This window comes from Pseudophryne corroboree, chromosome 10, assembly GCF_028390025.1.
Source record: "Pseudophryne corroboree isolate aPseCor3 chromosome 10, aPseCor3.hap2, whole genome shotgun sequence".
NCBI classification, from domain to species: domain Eukaryota; kingdom Metazoa; phylum Chordata; class Amphibia; order Anura; family Myobatrachidae; genus Pseudophryne; species Pseudophryne corroboree.
In genome coordinates, this window is record NC_086453.1 from 14,592,299 (window position 1) to 14,610,151 (window position 17,853).

Here is a 17,853-nt window from a genome sequence, read left to right on the forward strand (position 1 = left end):
TAGGGAGAGGGTTAAGGCTGGGCCCTAGGGGGTAGGGTTAAGGTTAGGCACTAGGGGGGAGGGTTAAGGTTAGGCACTAGGGGGGAGGGTTAAGGTTAGGCACTAGGGGGGAGAGTTAAGGTTAGGCACCAGGGGGGAGAGTTAAGGTTAGGCACTAGGGGGGAGGGTTAAGGTTAGGCACTAACCCCATTTGCATCAGATTACTTTGCAGATCTTGAACAATTACCAGTGTTTTATGAACGGATAATGCTGAATTGGCTTGGAAAGAGGCTACATTATATAGGGGGACGGTTAGGGAACTGCTGACCTGTAGATGTGCAGAGCTAGACAGTGAGCCTGCCAGCGGACTGACGAAGCATTAGACTCCAGGAGGAAGCAGCGCAGGAACTGGATCAAAGTTTCTTTATCAGCGAATTTATTTAGCTGGTTGACGAGCGCTGTGCAGAGCTGTTCTTCCTGACTGTTCGATCCCTCACCTGCAAGATATCACATCGCTTTCCGTGAGAGGAGTTCCAGCATCAGTGGTGTAGACATCCGTAGAAGCTGCAGCCACTTACCATCCTTCTCCTTGTCCTTCTCTTCTTTCTTACTCTTCTTGGTGGATGACTTGGTCTGCGCTCCCGGCTGCCCGGACCCAGAGGAATGAGTGGTGGCAGAACCAGAGGATGAAGATGCGGAGAGAACTTTGCTACCACACAGAGCACAGGACAGCAGCTGCAGCAGAACCGGAGACACGCCTTCATCCACCAAAAAGCTGACTTGAAGCAGGAAGTACAGCACGGCTGCAGAAAAACAATACAACTCATTAGTATCTTAATATGGACTGTTCTGTATAACTCATAACGGCTTAGTATACAAACCTACACCCACCGGGGCAGATTCTGGGTTGGATACAGCACATGCGGACAGGGCTGTTTCTAGCCAATTTGGCTCCCAGTGCGAGATTTAAAAATGCGCCCCCCCCATGACATAAAAAAAATTGCCCCCCCCACACACCTAGATTAAAACAAACTTGCGCGCTCGCCCGGCAAGGGGACGTGGCCTCATATAAATGGGTGTGGCCTCATTTAAATGGGCATGGCCTCGTCTGAAAAGACTACCTCACAATCCAGTTTTTGACCCTGCTCCAACAGATCACGACCACCACAGGAAAAATAATTTCTACCATATTAAGCCCCACACAGTAATGCCCCCTGCACCATATTATGCCACACACCGCAATGCCCTTGATACATTAAATCCCCACACTACGGCAGGCAAGAGTCCCCATTTCACACATTACGGCAGGTGTCCCCATTTTACACATTGAGAGAGAGATAGAGAATACTTATAGAGGCGATTACCGCTCTTTGGCCCGCCTCACCAGTCGCTCCTCGCGCCGGCCTTTCCCTCTTCCTAACTTGGATCCCCCTCTGTACTCCGCTCAGAGGGGGGGGGGGTTTGCGGAGTGACGGGGCTGCGTCGTGACGTAACGACGCAACTGCGTCATTCCGTGAAACTCCGCCCCCCGAGTGGGTTACTCGGGGAGAAATAGGAGGGGGAAGCAGGGAGCCACAGTTAGTGAGCGGCGGGCGCCCAGTGCGGTTGCACTGCTCGCCTGCCCCAAGAAACGGCCCTGCATGCGGACTTAAAATATCGGGACAACTTCCAGCATTCAGAGATGCAGTACAAAATGGGGTGCCGAGTCTGGGGATATTAGTTCCTGGGTGGCTAAGTCGGCGTGTCGCTGTAAGCAGCTGCGCCCTAAGACACTGAATCACTCTCTCAGGAGGCCATACTCCGATGGAGAAACTGCGCCTCCTGAAGGGCCAGTGCAATCTTCAATGGCGCACAATGAGAAGGCAACGCGCTTTCTTAAAAACGCATCTGAAAATTGTCCGCAGCATCGACAAAAGATGCAGACGCTACTGTGGCCGACTCCCATCCGCCCCACTAGCTCTATGCAGTAGGTGCCAGCACATTTCTTGAACGATATCTACGTTAGGAGTCTCACGGACCTGATGGTACGCCAGGTGTTCAGCACATTTCTAAACCTACAGAGAAACATCCTGGGAGATGCCGGCATTGGCAAGTTTCCCGGGGAGTCTGCCCGTTTTATTATGTGGCAATAGTTTAAAAGGAAACACCAAGTTTTATTTTTGCCTTTTAAACTATTACGGCTTTAAAAAATAAGTAAAAAAATGGGCACAAGATCTCGCAGGCTGCTACATTTCCCCCAAATATGTTTTAACCTGTCTAACAAGAGAGTAACTCAACCCAGCAACAGGACACTTAAAAGCCAGCCGAAACACTGGACAACTTACCAGTGTGGCGCCGGTGGGAGGATGTAGGAGGAGCAGCGCAGGTGTCTTATAGGACTGCCCAGCGCTGCTTGCTCCGAACAGAAACATGCTAAATAAAAAAACAAATTATAAAAGAAATCTTCTGTTTAAAAGGTGCATCCAGCTCCTGCCAGCACCAAATGAAAACTGGCTAGCTGGGGACGGGGTGCAGGGGAGGAGGGACCGGTGCATCCTGGGAGCAAAAGCTTTTACTGCTTGGTGCCCAGTCAGTCTCCAACCACCTACACACCAGCGTAATCCCTGTAGACCCCTATGGACCCAGAAGAAGAAATATGATTATGAAATATATCAGAGCTGATCTATGAAAAGTGGTGGGAATTCCCTATTATTGGTCATTTGTTTGATGAGCCAATAGAACACCAGCGAAACCCTGTACTACTTACAGTCATCTTTGATGCAGAACTTCTGCCAGTTGACCGTCCGTTGGGATGCGATTTCAGCACAGGCTTTGAGATGCTCCATCTGAAACACAAGTCGTTGCGTTACTACTGCGCACTGATCTGCGTAAGACGCCTGCTGCATCCTGTGACCTCATCGCCTCTTACCAGATTGATCAGAGTGTCATACTGTAGCGCAGATCCGGAGCTAGCGGTCACTACGTTCGCACGCAAGAAAATGCCATGCTCTTCAAGCAACTTCTTGATACCTCGGACATGGGAATCGAGCGTGTGAAGGTCTCGCAGCTGGCGGTATTTCTCTTTTGAGCCACAAATAAACAGAAGGAGTTTGCGCACTTGGCGGCGAACAAACGGCGTCTGCTGAATCATTAGGTACTACAACAAAAGGGAAAATGTTCATCAGACATAACTAAACAATAAGGGGAAACCCACAGATTTATTTTTTCCCCCTAAATGAATGGTGTCATCTGCAGACCTCAGACAGGAAGTAGAACCAGGAATGATCAAAGACTGGTGGTGGGATTCGAGAGTTTGTATCAGCGATTTTCTTAATCTGATATGGCAGGCGTAGGACCATCTCTGTGAGAAGCTGAGTGTAGGCCTGGAAAACGTCAGCGGCATGGCCCTAACAGGGAGACAACCAGACCAAATGTCAAAATGTATCCCACGCATTTCACCTTATATCAGGAACATGAGAAACCTAAGCAGCGGGGAAATCCTATCCCACACAGATTTACTTAAAGAACACCGACTGTAATTTCCACGGGAAAGAACTTTCGTAAGGGGCTTTACATGAACAGGGAACCCTGAAACACTTGGCTAGGCTCACCTTGACATACTGGCGGAGGAAGAATGGGCTCATATCAGGGGGGGATGAAGTGGTGTGGGGTTTCAGGAGTTGGCTGGTAGCCACGGGCTCCTCGTCGCTCTGCTGACTCTTCCAATAGTCCAGGAGAGACTTGAGCACATGGAGACAATAATCCACAGCCCCTGAGCTCAGCAAGGCAGTCGCCGTCGCGCTGGAGATCAGAGAGGACGACTACAGGGACATATAAAATTAATACCTTAGTTACAATTATTATAAGAGATTAACAATAAAGCTCAGCGTCCCCCACATGGATGATAGAGAAATATCAAGACCAGACCATTTATGTCTTCTAAATAGGGTTACGTGCAGGCCTGATGGAAAGGACATAGAACTCCATCAAAGAGAGTCAGATGTCCATAAACATCATAAGAAGTTTCACAAAGACCTCAATTCACCCGGTGACACCAAACTCACCTCACAAATAGACGATTTGGAACCAGATTTCGTCCTGGACATGAAGACACTCAAGAGCCTCATAACCACAAGATGGACTTCATTCAAAGGCGTCCGCTCGTTCTTCTTGGAGACATCCTGGACCAGAGAGGGTAGATAGAAGAAAACGGCTTAAATACAAGCACAAGATGTAGACTATCTACCTTATTCAACAAAACAGCAGCGTTACCTTCTTATCTAAACCTAGCTCTGCAATGAGCTGGGAGAGGAGGTTATCTAAGGCACCTTTATCCTTCTCATCTTCTCCATCTAGATCAGCGGTCAGCATCAGGACCACCTGCAGAGACATCACCCCAAATAGTAATAGTTGTTATGCGATAGTGGAAAGGTTCTGCGGGACTACCGGTTTACCACTGCCTTCCTTTACCTGCATGTAGGGGATAGCACGGACCCCGCCCACACCCCGGAGGTGGTGCATAGACTGAAGAAGGCGCTCCAGCAGCATCAACTGCACCGTGTGAAGTCTAGAGGTAGGAAACAGACATCATCATGTCCTCTAGTGTCTGTATATAGAGTGTCACGTAAGTTATGTCCATGGAGGTTGTTTGAAGCCAAGTACAGACCTGTTGCTGGTGTGTGCGTCGCCTTCCGTCTCTCCTTCTCCTTCTGACCCTTCACCTTCATGTTGACCGGTTGTGGTGCTGATTGCTCCAGTGCTAGAACTGATACTTCCCGGTCCAGTAGGATGCCCCTCAACCGCTGTGTCCCCATATGCACTGCTTCGGCCTGAGACTGAAACATAAAAGGAAGTTACTCCATGTTTCTGATCAATGGATAAAACAGAACGTGGTTAGCAAGCGACTCTCTAATACATGCAGTGCATGCAGTCCGGGCAATACCGGTTCTCAACATGACAGACGTACCACTATGCTCACCAGCTACCGAATCCACGGCACTCGCACCACTCTCCGAACCCACGCTGCCTCCGTGATCGGCTGGGGAAGTGCGCAGCGTGGAACCGTCGGTCGCCGCCGTGCTGCCTTCGTCATCCGATGCTGGAGCTATAAGCATTAGGAGAGCTGTTACAGGTAAAAACACAGCCTCTAACTAAAACAGCCAGGGAAACACCAACAACTCCCCTTCCCCCCCACAACAAGACACAAAACAGCAGTAACAGGAATGTGGCGAGCGCAAAGCCGTCTAACGCCCAGTTTCACGGGGGGCCTGGTTTGCTAATACTCATCAGTACGCACTTTTATCTACACTACACTAAGTGAAACATAATATGCCGCCAGACAGGTTTATATTTTCTTACATACAGTTCTCCATAGCCCGCAGTTGCATCCCCACGACCTCACTAAGCTTTGCCTACACAAGAAGGCCCCTGGTGCAATCCAGTCCTAAGTGTAGATGCAGCAGAAATTTGTACAACTCTGCGCCGTACATACTTGTGTGCAGCCAGTTCTGGAGCAGGCGCGGTGCGAATTCATGCAATCTACGCTTTGCCAACAGCAGTACGTTTAACGCCGCATCAGCCCCAAAAGTGAACGCATTTCATAAATGCAGTCACTGAAACAACCCTGAGAGGTCGAGTGGGTTTCCGTTACCTGATGCAGTGGTGTCGGACAACGTCCCGGCATCTAAGGAAGATGAGCTTGGTGCCTGTCCCGAAAGCCCCAAACTCTGGAGTCCCAGGGCGCTACTGCTACTGCCTGATGAGAAAGACAATAATTGGGGTACTCTGCTGAGCAGGAGAACTACCTGTACATTCCATGCAGCCATCACCTAGAAAGCTTACCCTGCTGGTCCTGCTGCAAGCTAAGAGCAATTGCCAACTCCACCATGGTCTCATCATCCGCATCGGGGGGAATGTCCAGCATTGGCGGGAAGCCCTCCGATCCCGCAAGAAGAGCCTCCAGCGGCGAGGGGTTACCGTTGTTCACACTGTCCGCACTCTCAAGGACCATAGACTCAGACTGATAAAACAAGAGGGCAGAAGGAGGGTTATTTCCCCCATCCCGAAGCCTGTACCGCCATGAAAGGATTACAAGTGATTCTCGGCCAGTACACACAATTCTCACCACCATCTCAAAGTCCCCGTGGTCCACCTCATTCTGCTCTTGGCTCTGCTGACGCACGTGTTCACCATTCGGGATTCCAGAGGTCTGCATTTTGTCTTCAGCCTCATCGTCGTCGTCATCGTCCTTGTCTCCTGGGCCAGAAAAAAACCATCACACCCCCATCCTCTTAGCACCCAAAACTAAACAACAGGCTGCCTGCATATGTCACATCACTAGGACCACCACAATAAAAAAGGAGAGCATTCCTAGCCAAGGGTAACAGAAACCCGAGTGCTCACGGTTAAAGAGGTCCGTGTATGGAGGAGGCATCCTAATTACAGCCACACCTGAAGGAAACCAAGCTCTCCAACCTAGAGAGAATTGAAATGATGATGTACGGATGTCTATGGAGATAGGCCGCGCATTCAGGTCAGCGGGAGGGCTGCAGGTGTCTCAGCCAGGACACAGCTGTCCCGACAACGCAGTCAGGGACAACACTGAACGCACAATAAAACCACTGATGCTACAATAAGATCAATGTCAATATTGTTGCTTTTAAAAACAATGCACAGAGAAATAGCGCTCCGTTACACACTATTTAACACTTAAATATAGCGTCACATTACACAGCAATAGTTATAATTGTCAAGTGTCTCAGAGGAATCTGCAGCCTTGCAGGGAGTCTACTTGGTCACACAGCAAGACATATAAAGCGTTATAAGGTTGCGTTTACCCATGGGCGTGTTGCTACGTGGAGAGGACGGAAGGGTCACGTGACGTCGCTTGTTCCGAGGACGGAGGACGCGGATCAAACCCTGTTTGCAGGAGAAACTCACTGCTGGATCCTGGAAATAAAAAGGTGGTAATGAGGACTGGTGCAGGGCTTGGGTGACCTGTAGCTTGGCATGAGCTGGCAGCCTTAGGCATACCGGGACTTTTAGTTTCACAACCCTATACCTATTCGGTTACCACAATGAAGGAGACGGCTCCCAGACTTAAACCAAGCCGGATTAGGTTAGAGCCCAATAACTCGGCACCACGGGCCCGGCATCCCAGTGACCCAACCTTCCTCTACGCACCCCCCTCCAGTCACTCACCGGGCACAGTAACATCTGCATGTAGATCTTGGAGGCCAAGTTTATACAGTCCAGTTCGCACGTGCAATATCCGTGTATAATGTCCACCAAGGCACTGACGGTGGCTTCCACATGGGTGAGCCCTACAACGGACACAATAAAGAGAATGAAAATGTACTAGGAAGGAAGCTGTAGTACTTTGGTTGAAGAATACGCGTATTAGAAGGAAAACCACAGAGCAGATGGTCTTCCCACCAGCTGGAAGACTTACTATGCAAAGCATCGGCTAAACCCAAATAGAGGTTCCAGGTATCAAACTGAGCTGCAGCTCCGGTCGCTAGTGAGGTTAGGAATTAATGAGAATACCCACCCAAAGCGGATGCCCCTATAGGAGGCTTGTTCAAGACCACCACTATCCAAATCCTGAATGTTGGGGCCTTTGGAGATGGTACAGAGAGGAAACCGGAGACCATGAAATCTATGGTTGAGGCTGCAAACCCTCTGACCCAAGTTATTCTCGGCCTTTGCTAACAAGAGACACTGGAAAAGTGGTTGGTGCAGTTTGAGTAGATAACAAGGTCTGATATTATGCTCTTGGTTGGACATGTGTGAGATAACCAAATCTCTGGCTCAAAGCACTGGGAAGAGGTTGAAGAACACAGAACATCTCTCTAGCATGCCTTGGTCAGGAAAGGTCTCATTTGGTCTGAAACTGGATAAGTTGTGACATCATAACGTACCGGGCAGACAAGCAGGCGCCAGGAAGGCATTCTTGGGCTTAGATGCATGCACTTTCCAGAACTGGTTGACGAGTTGTGTGATGAATCCGTAACTTTCTCCTTCGCTGCCCGCCAGAACCTCTTTGCCTTCGTCATTATTATCTAAGAATGAAACGAACAATATTGTGACCGAAAAAGTCTTACAAAACATCAGACACTTTGGTAAAACAAAGAGGCACTTACCTGTCTCTCCTGCAGGGACCTTGGAATCTGTGTAGTGGACGAGGTTATTTGGGCGCATGATGGCGATGGAACGCGCAGTAATTACCAGTCTCTGGAATACTTCTGGATCTAAGTCCTTCCCATCCCGGCTGCAGGCGTTCAAGCACTGGACTGCGTTGCTCAGCAAAGCTTGATCCTACAGATACAAAATTTTTTTTGACAAATCCAGCTACAGCCGTGAGAAGACTACAGTCCTACAGAAGGTCACACTTTACCTTGTGGTTGTGGTATGCTGAGCGGCTAGTGTGCAGACTAGCCAAGAGGCTCTTCGTCTGCAGTTGGACACTGGCCGGAGTAGGCATGGACAGCAGGACTGTAGCCAGCTCCAGGGCTGAAGACTTGTTCTTCTCCTGAGTCAGAGAACCAGGTCGGGTGTTAGCTTGGGTATGAGCAGTCTTGAGTGTAAGCGGAAAGTAATACACAAGCCCTTACCTTCTCAGGAACTGCTCCAAAGGCAAAACAGCTTTCTAGAGCTTCCAAAGAACTTCCCACCAACCTAGACAGGAACAACACAGCGTGACCAAAATACCCGCATAATGAAACCACAGCGATGCTTGGTCTGCAGCACGACCGCACATTTACAGCCTTAAACCTGGGAGTATTGCTTAATTCTGCTACAACGTACCAGGTATAGGGGAAAGTGGGGAGGAGTCATAAATCACAGAGGTGAAAGGTTAATGCAAAAAACAGTGCCTGAGTGCAAGCCAAGCCACTCAAAGCCCCAGGACTGTGCCAAATTCTTGTCGCGTTTTGGTAGTGTTCCGTGACTGTAATAGTTTTTCTTTACAGTGACAGGCGAGATTTAATAAACCTGTTTTAGTGCATTATTAACCTTAACCTATAATTAATGCTGGTACCTGGAAAACTTATCCTAATGTAGAAGAAATGTTAATTCTCATGCCCATTGCCCACCAATGATTATTCACCATACAGCCGGTATCTAATCGGCTGGTTATACCGGTATAGGACTGACACCGCCATGCACTCAGGGCCAATAACTCAAACAAGCGCAAGAGGTAGGACACCAGCAGGGAGATTGCGCTCACACTCACTCGTGCAGAGGAAGTAAAACTTACTAACCGGTCCAAGATCGTTAAGGGTGCTGGGTCAGAACTTTTAGGGAGCAAAGAAAAAAATGAAACAAATAAAAAACAAGAACATGTGAAGCCAAGAGAGCTAATGGGGCTCAGATGGAGGGTGAACCCCAAAAGTGTGACAAAACAGATAATATTGCCTTAACCAATGCTAACAACTACTACCGCAACGGACTAAGCAGACACCAAGATATTCACCTTTCTATGACCGTGCCGTTAGTGGAGGGCTGCGTTGTAGTCTCCCCATCCGTTGACCCATTGCCTTGGTTCAAGTTTGGGGGGCAGACGCTGCTCACGGATGCAGAGGGGAACTCTTCTGGGGGCTCGTCCGGCCAGCCAAACTGTTCCTTGGTCTTTCCATAAATCTTAATAGCATCTATCATGGTAACACCGGCTGGATCCACCGAGGCTCCGACTGAAACAGGTAAGCAGGTAGGTTAACAAAAACACCGGTGTCATAGATGGTGAAAGCGAGTTGGCAGAAGCAGCATACTTGTTCTTAATAAAAGTAACAATCCATGATAAATTTTAGGGGGAGGACCTCTAAACCTCTTTTACAGGGTCTCAGCATACAGAAAGACCGTTCCATAGAAGGTCATCTTTAGGGTCTCACCACAACTAGCTGTATGAAGCAGTGATGAGAGTGAAGAAGTGGGCCAGTGGAGAAGTGTGCCGTGGCAAACAATCAGCTTTGAAGTAACCATTTATCTTTTTTAGGTTCCATAGGGGGTCCACAGGGAATACCATGGGCTTCTATTTTATGGGTTTATTTATTTTCTGTTTTTTCTTTAAAAGCACAGCAGCGCTAGGCTGCCCTATGGAACGCTAGCGCTGCTACTTCACCACCTTCCCTTCGCCAAAACTCCTGCTTGACAGGTACTTCCGGCGGGGCAAGGGTAGCTCAGCTAGCACCGCTACCCCAGGACTGCACGCTGGCATCGTGGGCTGGTAAGGCGGGTTTCCGCTTGGAGGGACCCGCATGTTTAAAGCAGTTTGCCTCCGGTCCCTGGAGACGCTGATCTGGATCCTGGTTCGTCCGGGACTCCACTAGACCACCAGGGCGTAATTTAACTGGCGCAGGAACAGTAAAGAGGACAGGGTACCTGGTGGGTAACGCTGGCATAGGGGAGAACATCCTTCTGCCTGTGGCTCCTCCCCCCAGCTCAGGAACCCATAAAATAAAAGCCTATGGTATTCCCTGTGGACCCTATGGACCTTGAAGAAAAGAGTTAACAAAGGTAAGTTTGACCATAGCTCTCATTATCAAGTGTATTCTATAACATTATATGTAACAGCTGATTGGTTGCCACCGCACACTTCTTCACTTTCACCACCGCTTCCGTACATCTACCCCAGAGTCTCCGCAGGACAGCCCGTCACTAGTTACAGAGAAAGTGGAGGAGGGACAGCATGCGACTCACTGAATATGGTCAGCTTTTTGTCAGCCTGTAACGCTTCCTCCCGCGTGAAAGGAAAGTCGAACCATCTCGCCCGGCTCAGATTAAGCTGCATCGTCCGTCCAAACATCTCAATATAGGAAGGGGCTCTCTCGATGGCCTGTGTGCCGATCTGGAGGCGCATACCAGTCATCACCATTGTGCTGTTGTTATTGGAAACCTCTACAGTGAAGCCTCCAGGCTGAATGGGGAAAGGAGGAGGAGTAATTAAGCACAGGGCTGGCAGGCGAGCGAGCATCGCCTTGCTACGGATTACCGCCTGTACCTTTGTGTTGGCCACATACATCCCGGTGGAATTGAGGCGGTGTTTTATCTGTTGCGCATTGTACAACTGGAGGAGATCGTTCCCTCCAAACTCCACGTCTGTTAGCTGCTGGTTGTGCTCAAAGAAATCAATGGGGAAGGTCAGCTGGCTGGAGGCACGCGTCACTGTAAGAGAGCAGGTCATCAGTGACTTACATAGGAGCTACACGCGCAGATACTGATCTTACAGGGATGAGGGCGCTTCCTTACTGACGGCAGCCGGTTTACGCTTGCGCACGGGTTTCATGATACTGATGCTGCTGCTGGGCTGCAGGGAGGGCTGAAGCCAGTACGAGGTGTTCTCCACGTTCGCCATATAGATACGCAGGCTGCCGTCTTCACACAAGAGAATCATGGTCGTCCTCTGCTGGTCGTTGCTGGCCGTGTGTCGTATGGCCACCATATCCTGAATCTGCGCATAAAGGAAAACGAGGAGTTGTGGGTGTAACCGCAGCCAGATCACTCACCGCCCACTACTATGGCTTCGTCTCCACTCACTTTGGCTTTAGCTGGCAAGGTCTTGATCTCCTGAATGAGAAAGCTGTCTGGTTTGACCATGACCACTAGAGGGACCCCTGTGGTTTGCTGAACGCAGCACACTAACCCGGGGTGGTTCATGACTTCGGACCACTGGCAGAGCGCAGGCGAGGTTTTGCTTCCCCCGTTTGAACTGAGTTAGAAAGAAAACGGCAGTAAGCAATTAAAACATTCACACTGAAAACGAACGCTCGGCGACCGGACGGCAGTCACCGTCGGCCTGGTTCGTATTCTAGTTACAGATTCTGAGTGGGTCCATGACAGAGAGCAGCCTCACCTTTTCATGTTAATCGGGAAAAGCAGTATTATCTCCAGAGAAGACCGGTTTATGGTGGCGGCAAAGGATTTGCCCTGGCAGTAACTGAAAAAGAGCATCTGGAGTACATGGGAGTAATAGACGGATACTCCCCCACCAGCGACCTGCCCGTTACTATCCTGTATGGGTACAGAGCAGAGGCATTAGACAGATATACCAGGTATGGTCGATATAGTCACTGAGAAACAATATAACAATCCCAGCTTGTCACACACAGTATAGTTACTGGAAGTTACCCCTTCCTAATGATTAACAATACAGTATATAAATCTACACGCTAGGCAGTGCTTAAAGTGGTCCTAGAGAGGTGCTGAAACTCATCCCACCCCGCCGCACGCGCCACAAAAAGGGGCGCGGTCTCTTAGTGTCCCCAATTCAAATTACGCCTCACAGTAGCACAATCTTATTCACATTACACCACATAGTAGTGTCCCTTATTCATGTGATGACACACATTAGTGCCCATTATACACAAAGCCCACAGTAGTAGCACCCCTAATACACATAATGCCCACAGCAGTAGTGCCCCTTATACAATGCCTACAGTAGTAGCACCCCAAATACACATAATGCCCACAGCAGTAGTGCCCCTTATACAATGCCCACAGTAGTAGCACCCCAAATACACTTAATGCCCACAGAAATAGTGCCCCTTATGCAATTCCCACTGTAGTGGTAGTGCCCACAGTGGTACTGCCTCTTATGTAGAGCCAGGTGCCCCTTATTACCCCAGAAGTGATACCCCTTATGATGTGCCCCCTATGCAATGTGCTCATTAGTAGTGCCCCATGTAGTTATGCCCTTTGGTTTTGCCCCTTGTAGATAACCGACAATATACTCACCTTAAGCCCTGCTCCTGCGTCCGACCGCTGTGGTCCTTCCTTGCAGCCCACTCCTCGGAACTATGGGAGAGACGTCATGACGTCTCTCCCATAGTGCACACCGCACACTGCAAAAGCCAGGAGCCGGAGCTCAGGAGTGAGCTCTTGCTGTGGAGAGGGAGCTGGGTGCCCGCTGGTAAGAAAATCTAAGCTGGGCGCACGGCATCTCCCTGCTCGCCGGCTGACATCCTGGGTTAGGCGAGCCAGAGGAGACAGAACTGGTTCAGTCTCCAAATGGAACTAACTGAACACAGTCGTCATTCCCCCCTCCCCCCCTCTGATGCTAGGGAACATTTGCAAGGTGCACAAGCCATTTCCTCCTGGAGTTACATCTGCTGCAATGATTCGGGGTCTTTATACACATACCCTGGGAGCAGACGCGTTTCGCCAACAGATGAAACAAGCAATAAAATTAGCAACAAACCTTTAAGTCTTCATCGTTGACTTCCAGGACGTTGGTGACATAAAAGGGCCCGTGTTTGGCGCTACTGGACTCCTCCATTAGCTGAGTGTACACGTATCCCGCAGAAGACATGATGACGATAATATTTTTCCCCTCTTCATTGAACAGGAAGGTGACATCTCGGATCTTAGAGCTGGGCAGCAGGAAATAAAAAGTCGGGCTCAGCGCGTCCGACGACAGATCATAAACCTGAAAGAGGGTATAATATATATGCATGACATACACTGTAATCTTCCCAGGCATCTCAAGGAGAACGATATACAGGTTGCATCATTTTCTGCCCACCTTCACAAAATCTGCAGTAACAATGGCCAGCTCCGTCTGGGAGCCTGGCAGCCACACGGCTTTGATGATGAAGTTGCCGGTTGCCAGCTGAGGGTGCAGCACTAAGTGATCTGACACAGAGCCCGAGCTGCTGAACGTGAGGACGTGGCAGTCCTGGAGAGAGAGAGAGAGAGAGAGAGAGAGAGAGAGAGAGAGAGACGAAGTAGATGGTAGATAATCACTCAGGACTGTGTGGCTGCAGTGATGTAAGCAGACCATGCACACTTACCTTGAGTCCACATACAGCCAGATAATCCTCCTTGCAGGGGTTACCGGTCAGACTGAGAACGGTGAAGGGGACCGGGGCAGACGCCAAGCGGGTCAAGGTGAGTTTCCTTTTGCTAGAATCCGCTTGTTTCAGTAAGGCAGAGAGCTGTAACACTGTGATCTGTGGCAACAAACAGTAACACATCTCTGAGACAAATCAGGAAGGAATTTATATAACGGACACCACTGGGGCCGAGAGATTAGAGAACGGGATTTTAGCTTGACGCCCACCCCCCTCCCTCTCTGTCCCCTCCCATCATTTAAAGAGTTCAACAAATCAAATAGCATTTTAAATAAAGCATGTCTCACTATAAATATACTACAGATTCCACACTTAACCCCCTAATTTACTATGCCACAGATGCCCAATTTACTGCCTCACAAAACAAGATTCCTCCCACAAAAACCTTTTAGTCTCCGGCCTGTGCCTGGCGCGCGACCTAATATCTCCTCCTACATGAAATGAAGACATCCGCTCACCTTTCCCTTCTCATGGCTGACCGCAAGATGTTGCCTTCGGCCGTGAGGCGAAGACAAGACGCACATCGCAACCCTGCGCAACACGTGGGCGCTGATCAGCTGGCGGATGGTTTGCCCCTGATCTCCGCTGTAATTCATTCTTACATTCTCAAAGGCTCCTTCCTGAGAGCCCAGAGTAGGAACCTGGAGGACAGACGCATCGTTACCTATGACCTTTCCCGTAGCACGTGACCACACAATCTCAACAACTCCCGCCATTACCATCAGCTGGTCGGTCATCTCCACGCTCTTTTCCAGAGAGTGCAGCTGGTCTAGAGCCTGCTGAGCCCGGCTGCTGCTGCCCACGGCAGAGGCCTGCTGGAAGTTGTTCCGTATGGCCTCCATCATGAAGTTTAGCATGTCCAGAATCAGGGGTGCAAACGAGGTGTTTACCTGGTGAAGACAGAGTCTTAACGATCATACTACGGTTGTAAATAAAGGACTTTAAAGTTTAAAATATGGACGTCAGCCTCTACGCTCCTGCTGACCAACTGCGCCAGTCTGCTGCTCGCCAAACCGGACCAGACACGTACATAATCCTATCTACACTCACTTGGCACATCAGCTCTTCCCTGCAGCCCTCAACGTTGCGGCACAAGCTGCTCCGTTTTGGCTTCTCGTCGTCGCCCTTGCCGTCACCAATTGTCACCTTCCCCTTGTCGGTAAGAGCGGAGCCAGGGAGTCGGATGGCGCTTTCAGGGAGGCGAGGCTCGCTCTGGAAGGCAGATTCCTTCATGGTAGATCCTATTCCGCTGCTGGGGGTTCTCTTCACCAGAGCCTAAGGCAACAATATAGTTCATGTTCCGGTGATAGCTAACCGTAACTTCCTGCTGTACACCACCACCACCCCGGACAGACTCACCATGCAGCTGCCGTCCTCTTTGGCTCCGCAGTCGCAGAAGAACGAGCCATACTTTGCATAGGAAATCTCATGGTCTTTGTGGCAGACTTTGGCGCACACAGTGCACACACCCACACCGTCCACCATCTTACAGGTGTGGCAGTGATACCTGTGAGTGGCAAGAAGAGCGTCAGAACGCGGTTAGCACATGAAACCAATCACCCACCTGGTGCTGCGTACTTTCCAGCGTGTACAGCGCACTGAACCACACACTGGAGGGGCAATCAAATTCCCTGCGCAATTATAGAGGTGCGCAGGATAATTAGCGAAGATTGGTTACGGTAATAGATTATAATGTGAGCAGCAGGATGTCGCAGCGACGTCTACCGGCACGAGTTATACAAACATAAAGAGGACAAAGGAGTCCGTCCACAAAGGGTGCACGGTATGCAGTTAATTTGCCGGCTGTCTGGATCCTGGCGGCCAAGATACTGACGCCGGTATTCCGACTGTTGACAGTGCCAACAGCCGCAATCCCGGCGACCCACAGAGTGGGAACAGAACCTGCAGCAAGCCACCGAGCCCGCAGCGCGGCAAGCACGCAAGAGGACTTTTTGCGCTAGCCCCTCCTGGCGGGCAGGATAATGTTGTCGGTATACTGCAGCCGATATCCCTGGCGCCGGTAAATCCTACTGATCCCGGGTGCACTTAGTGCCGCGGAGAGCCGTGGCAAACTCAGGTACAGGGGTGTGGCCTAATTGTGGGATGCGTGGCCACACTCCCTTATTCAAATCGCTGTTGGGAAGAGAGCGATCTGGGCCCCCGGCGCGCCACTCCACCAGTCTTGGGCAATTAGTACCCGCTTACTAAGACCCCATATCTAAACTATGGGGGGTAGTATCGCTGCGTGCTATCCAATTAGCCCCAATGTGTCGTGCTACACGCACTTATTGAGAATTATGCTTCAGGTGCCTCAGACCGAAGCCGGGATAACACATGGAATTGGGGCTAAATTCCCGATGCTATGTGTTTTTGCGCAATCATGGTGTCCAATTTCGGCAGATCAAGACAGCCTATAATTGGACACCGCGATAATGACCATCGGTTATTAATTGCGATATCCAGCAGTTTTGATTGCCCGAAACGGCCATCGGGGCTAACTGGATAACCCCCACTGTGCAATAACCGTTCATCAATAGTACTTCAAAATACATCTAGAAACCAGTGACTCATAGTACATAGAACCGCTGATACAGCGGGGTAATGGTTACTAGCTACAATGTGTGACTCATAGTACATAGAACCTCTGATACAGCGGGGTAATGGTTACTGGCTACAATGTGTGACTCATAGTACATAGAACCGCTGATACAGCGGGGTAATGGTTACTAGCTACAATGTGTGACTCATAGTACATAGAACCGCTGATACAGCGGGGTAATGGTTACTAGCTACAATGTGTGACTCATAGTACATAGAACCTCTGATACAGCGGGGTAATGGTTACTAGCTACAATGTGTGACTCATAGTACATAGAACCGCTGATACAGCGGGGTAATGGTTACTAGCTACAATGTGTGACTCATAGTACATAGAACCTCTGATACAGCGGGGTAATGGTTACTAGCTACAATGTGTGACTCAGTACAAGGAACCGCTGATACAGCGGGGTAATGATTACTAGCTACAATGTGTGACTCATAGTACGTAGAACCGCTGATACAGCGGGGTAATGGTTACTAGCTACAATGTGTGACTTATAGTACGTAGAACCGCTGATACAGCAGGGTAATGGTTACTAGCTACAATGTGTGACTCAGTACATAGAACCGCTGATACAGCAGGGTAATGGTTACTAGCTACAATGTGTGATTCATAGTACATAGAACCTCTGATACAGCGGGGTAATGGTTACTAGCTACAATGTGTGACTCATAGTACATAGTACCTCCGATACAGCAGGGTAATGGTTACTAGCTACAATGTGTGACTCATAGTACATAGAACCTCCGATACAGCAGGGTAATGGTTACTAGCTACAATGTGTTACTTTAGCAGAGCTTGGAGGAATTGTTACATTGTGTACAATACTGATACTGCTATTTGATAGAAATAAAGCTCACACACACAGAATCATATGAATATATTAGGCTTTCAGCCAGTGCACAGTATACTTTTAATTATACACTATGTCAGTTTTTCTTCTCTGTATATTACACTTTCTCCTTCATCCACTAGGGGCCACTGGAGTGCAGATACAATGGGGATATAGTAGGCAGTAACTGGGAGCTGGCACTTTAAATTTATAACCATGTGACTAGCTCCTCCCATACTATGTCCCCCCTCCAAGCCAGTCTTAGTTTAGTGCCCAAGGGAGCTGGTTCACTCTTGGGACTTCTCTGAAGAATTTTTTTTTTTTTTTTTATTATTATTCTTTCTTACACTCACTTTTTGGCCCTATTAAGGGTATACTGAACTTTCTTCTATTTATATAACATATAATACACAGGTTCTGACACCTTAATCTTAAGGCATATCTAATAACATTTAGTTTCTCTGGACAAGGGAGATGTTTGTATATCTAACAGAGTCAGCTGGTAGCACCCCGATATACATTGGATTGTAAAACCTTTTCCCCTATTGCAGGCTAGTATTGGGAGTTGCTTACAATGATATTGTTTCCGTTTCTTGCTCTTGGTGCAGGACACCTCT

The 17,853-nt window shown here is 49.2% G+C and overlaps 1 protein-coding gene across 1 annotated transcript in view; it reads right to left on the minus strand.

The window, feature by feature from the left end:
• Nucleotides 1–17,853, minus strand: part of UBR4 (ubiquitin protein ligase E3 component n-recognin 4) — a 157,692-nt gene that overhangs the window by 40,181 nt on the left and 99,658 nt on the right. The window contains 33 exon segments of the mRNA XM_063942129.1: nucleotides 308–476; nucleotides 558–782; nucleotides 2,726–2,804; nucleotides 2,888–3,115; nucleotides 3,216–3,365; nucleotides 3,570–3,779; nucleotides 4,023–4,139; nucleotides 4,231–4,338; nucleotides 4,429–4,525; nucleotides 4,625–4,793; nucleotides 4,925–5,062; nucleotides 5,609–5,713; nucleotides 5,800–5,977; nucleotides 6,083–6,213; nucleotides 6,795–6,906; nucleotides 7,159–7,280; nucleotides 7,878–8,018; nucleotides 8,100–8,274; nucleotides 8,354–8,488; nucleotides 8,571–8,634; nucleotides 9,431–9,647; nucleotides 10,654–10,870; nucleotides 10,955–11,118; nucleotides 11,203–11,404; nucleotides 11,491–11,662; nucleotides 11,807–11,964; nucleotides 13,151–13,378; nucleotides 13,475–13,627; nucleotides 13,743–13,901; nucleotides 14,261–14,443; nucleotides 14,522–14,692; nucleotides 14,853–15,077; nucleotides 15,162–15,309. Of these exon segments, the coding sequence (XP_063798199.1) occupies nucleotides 308–476; nucleotides 558–782; nucleotides 2,726–2,804; nucleotides 2,888–3,115; nucleotides 3,216–3,365; nucleotides 3,570–3,779; nucleotides 4,023–4,139; nucleotides 4,231–4,338; nucleotides 4,429–4,525; nucleotides 4,625–4,793; nucleotides 4,925–5,062; nucleotides 5,609–5,713; nucleotides 5,800–5,977; nucleotides 6,083–6,213; nucleotides 6,795–6,906; nucleotides 7,159–7,280; nucleotides 7,878–8,018; nucleotides 8,100–8,274; nucleotides 8,354–8,488; nucleotides 8,571–8,634; nucleotides 9,431–9,647; nucleotides 10,654–10,870; nucleotides 10,955–11,118; nucleotides 11,203–11,404; nucleotides 11,491–11,662; nucleotides 11,807–11,964; nucleotides 13,151–13,378; nucleotides 13,475–13,627; nucleotides 13,743–13,901; nucleotides 14,261–14,443; nucleotides 14,522–14,692; nucleotides 14,853–15,077; nucleotides 15,162–15,309 (5,250 nt within the window).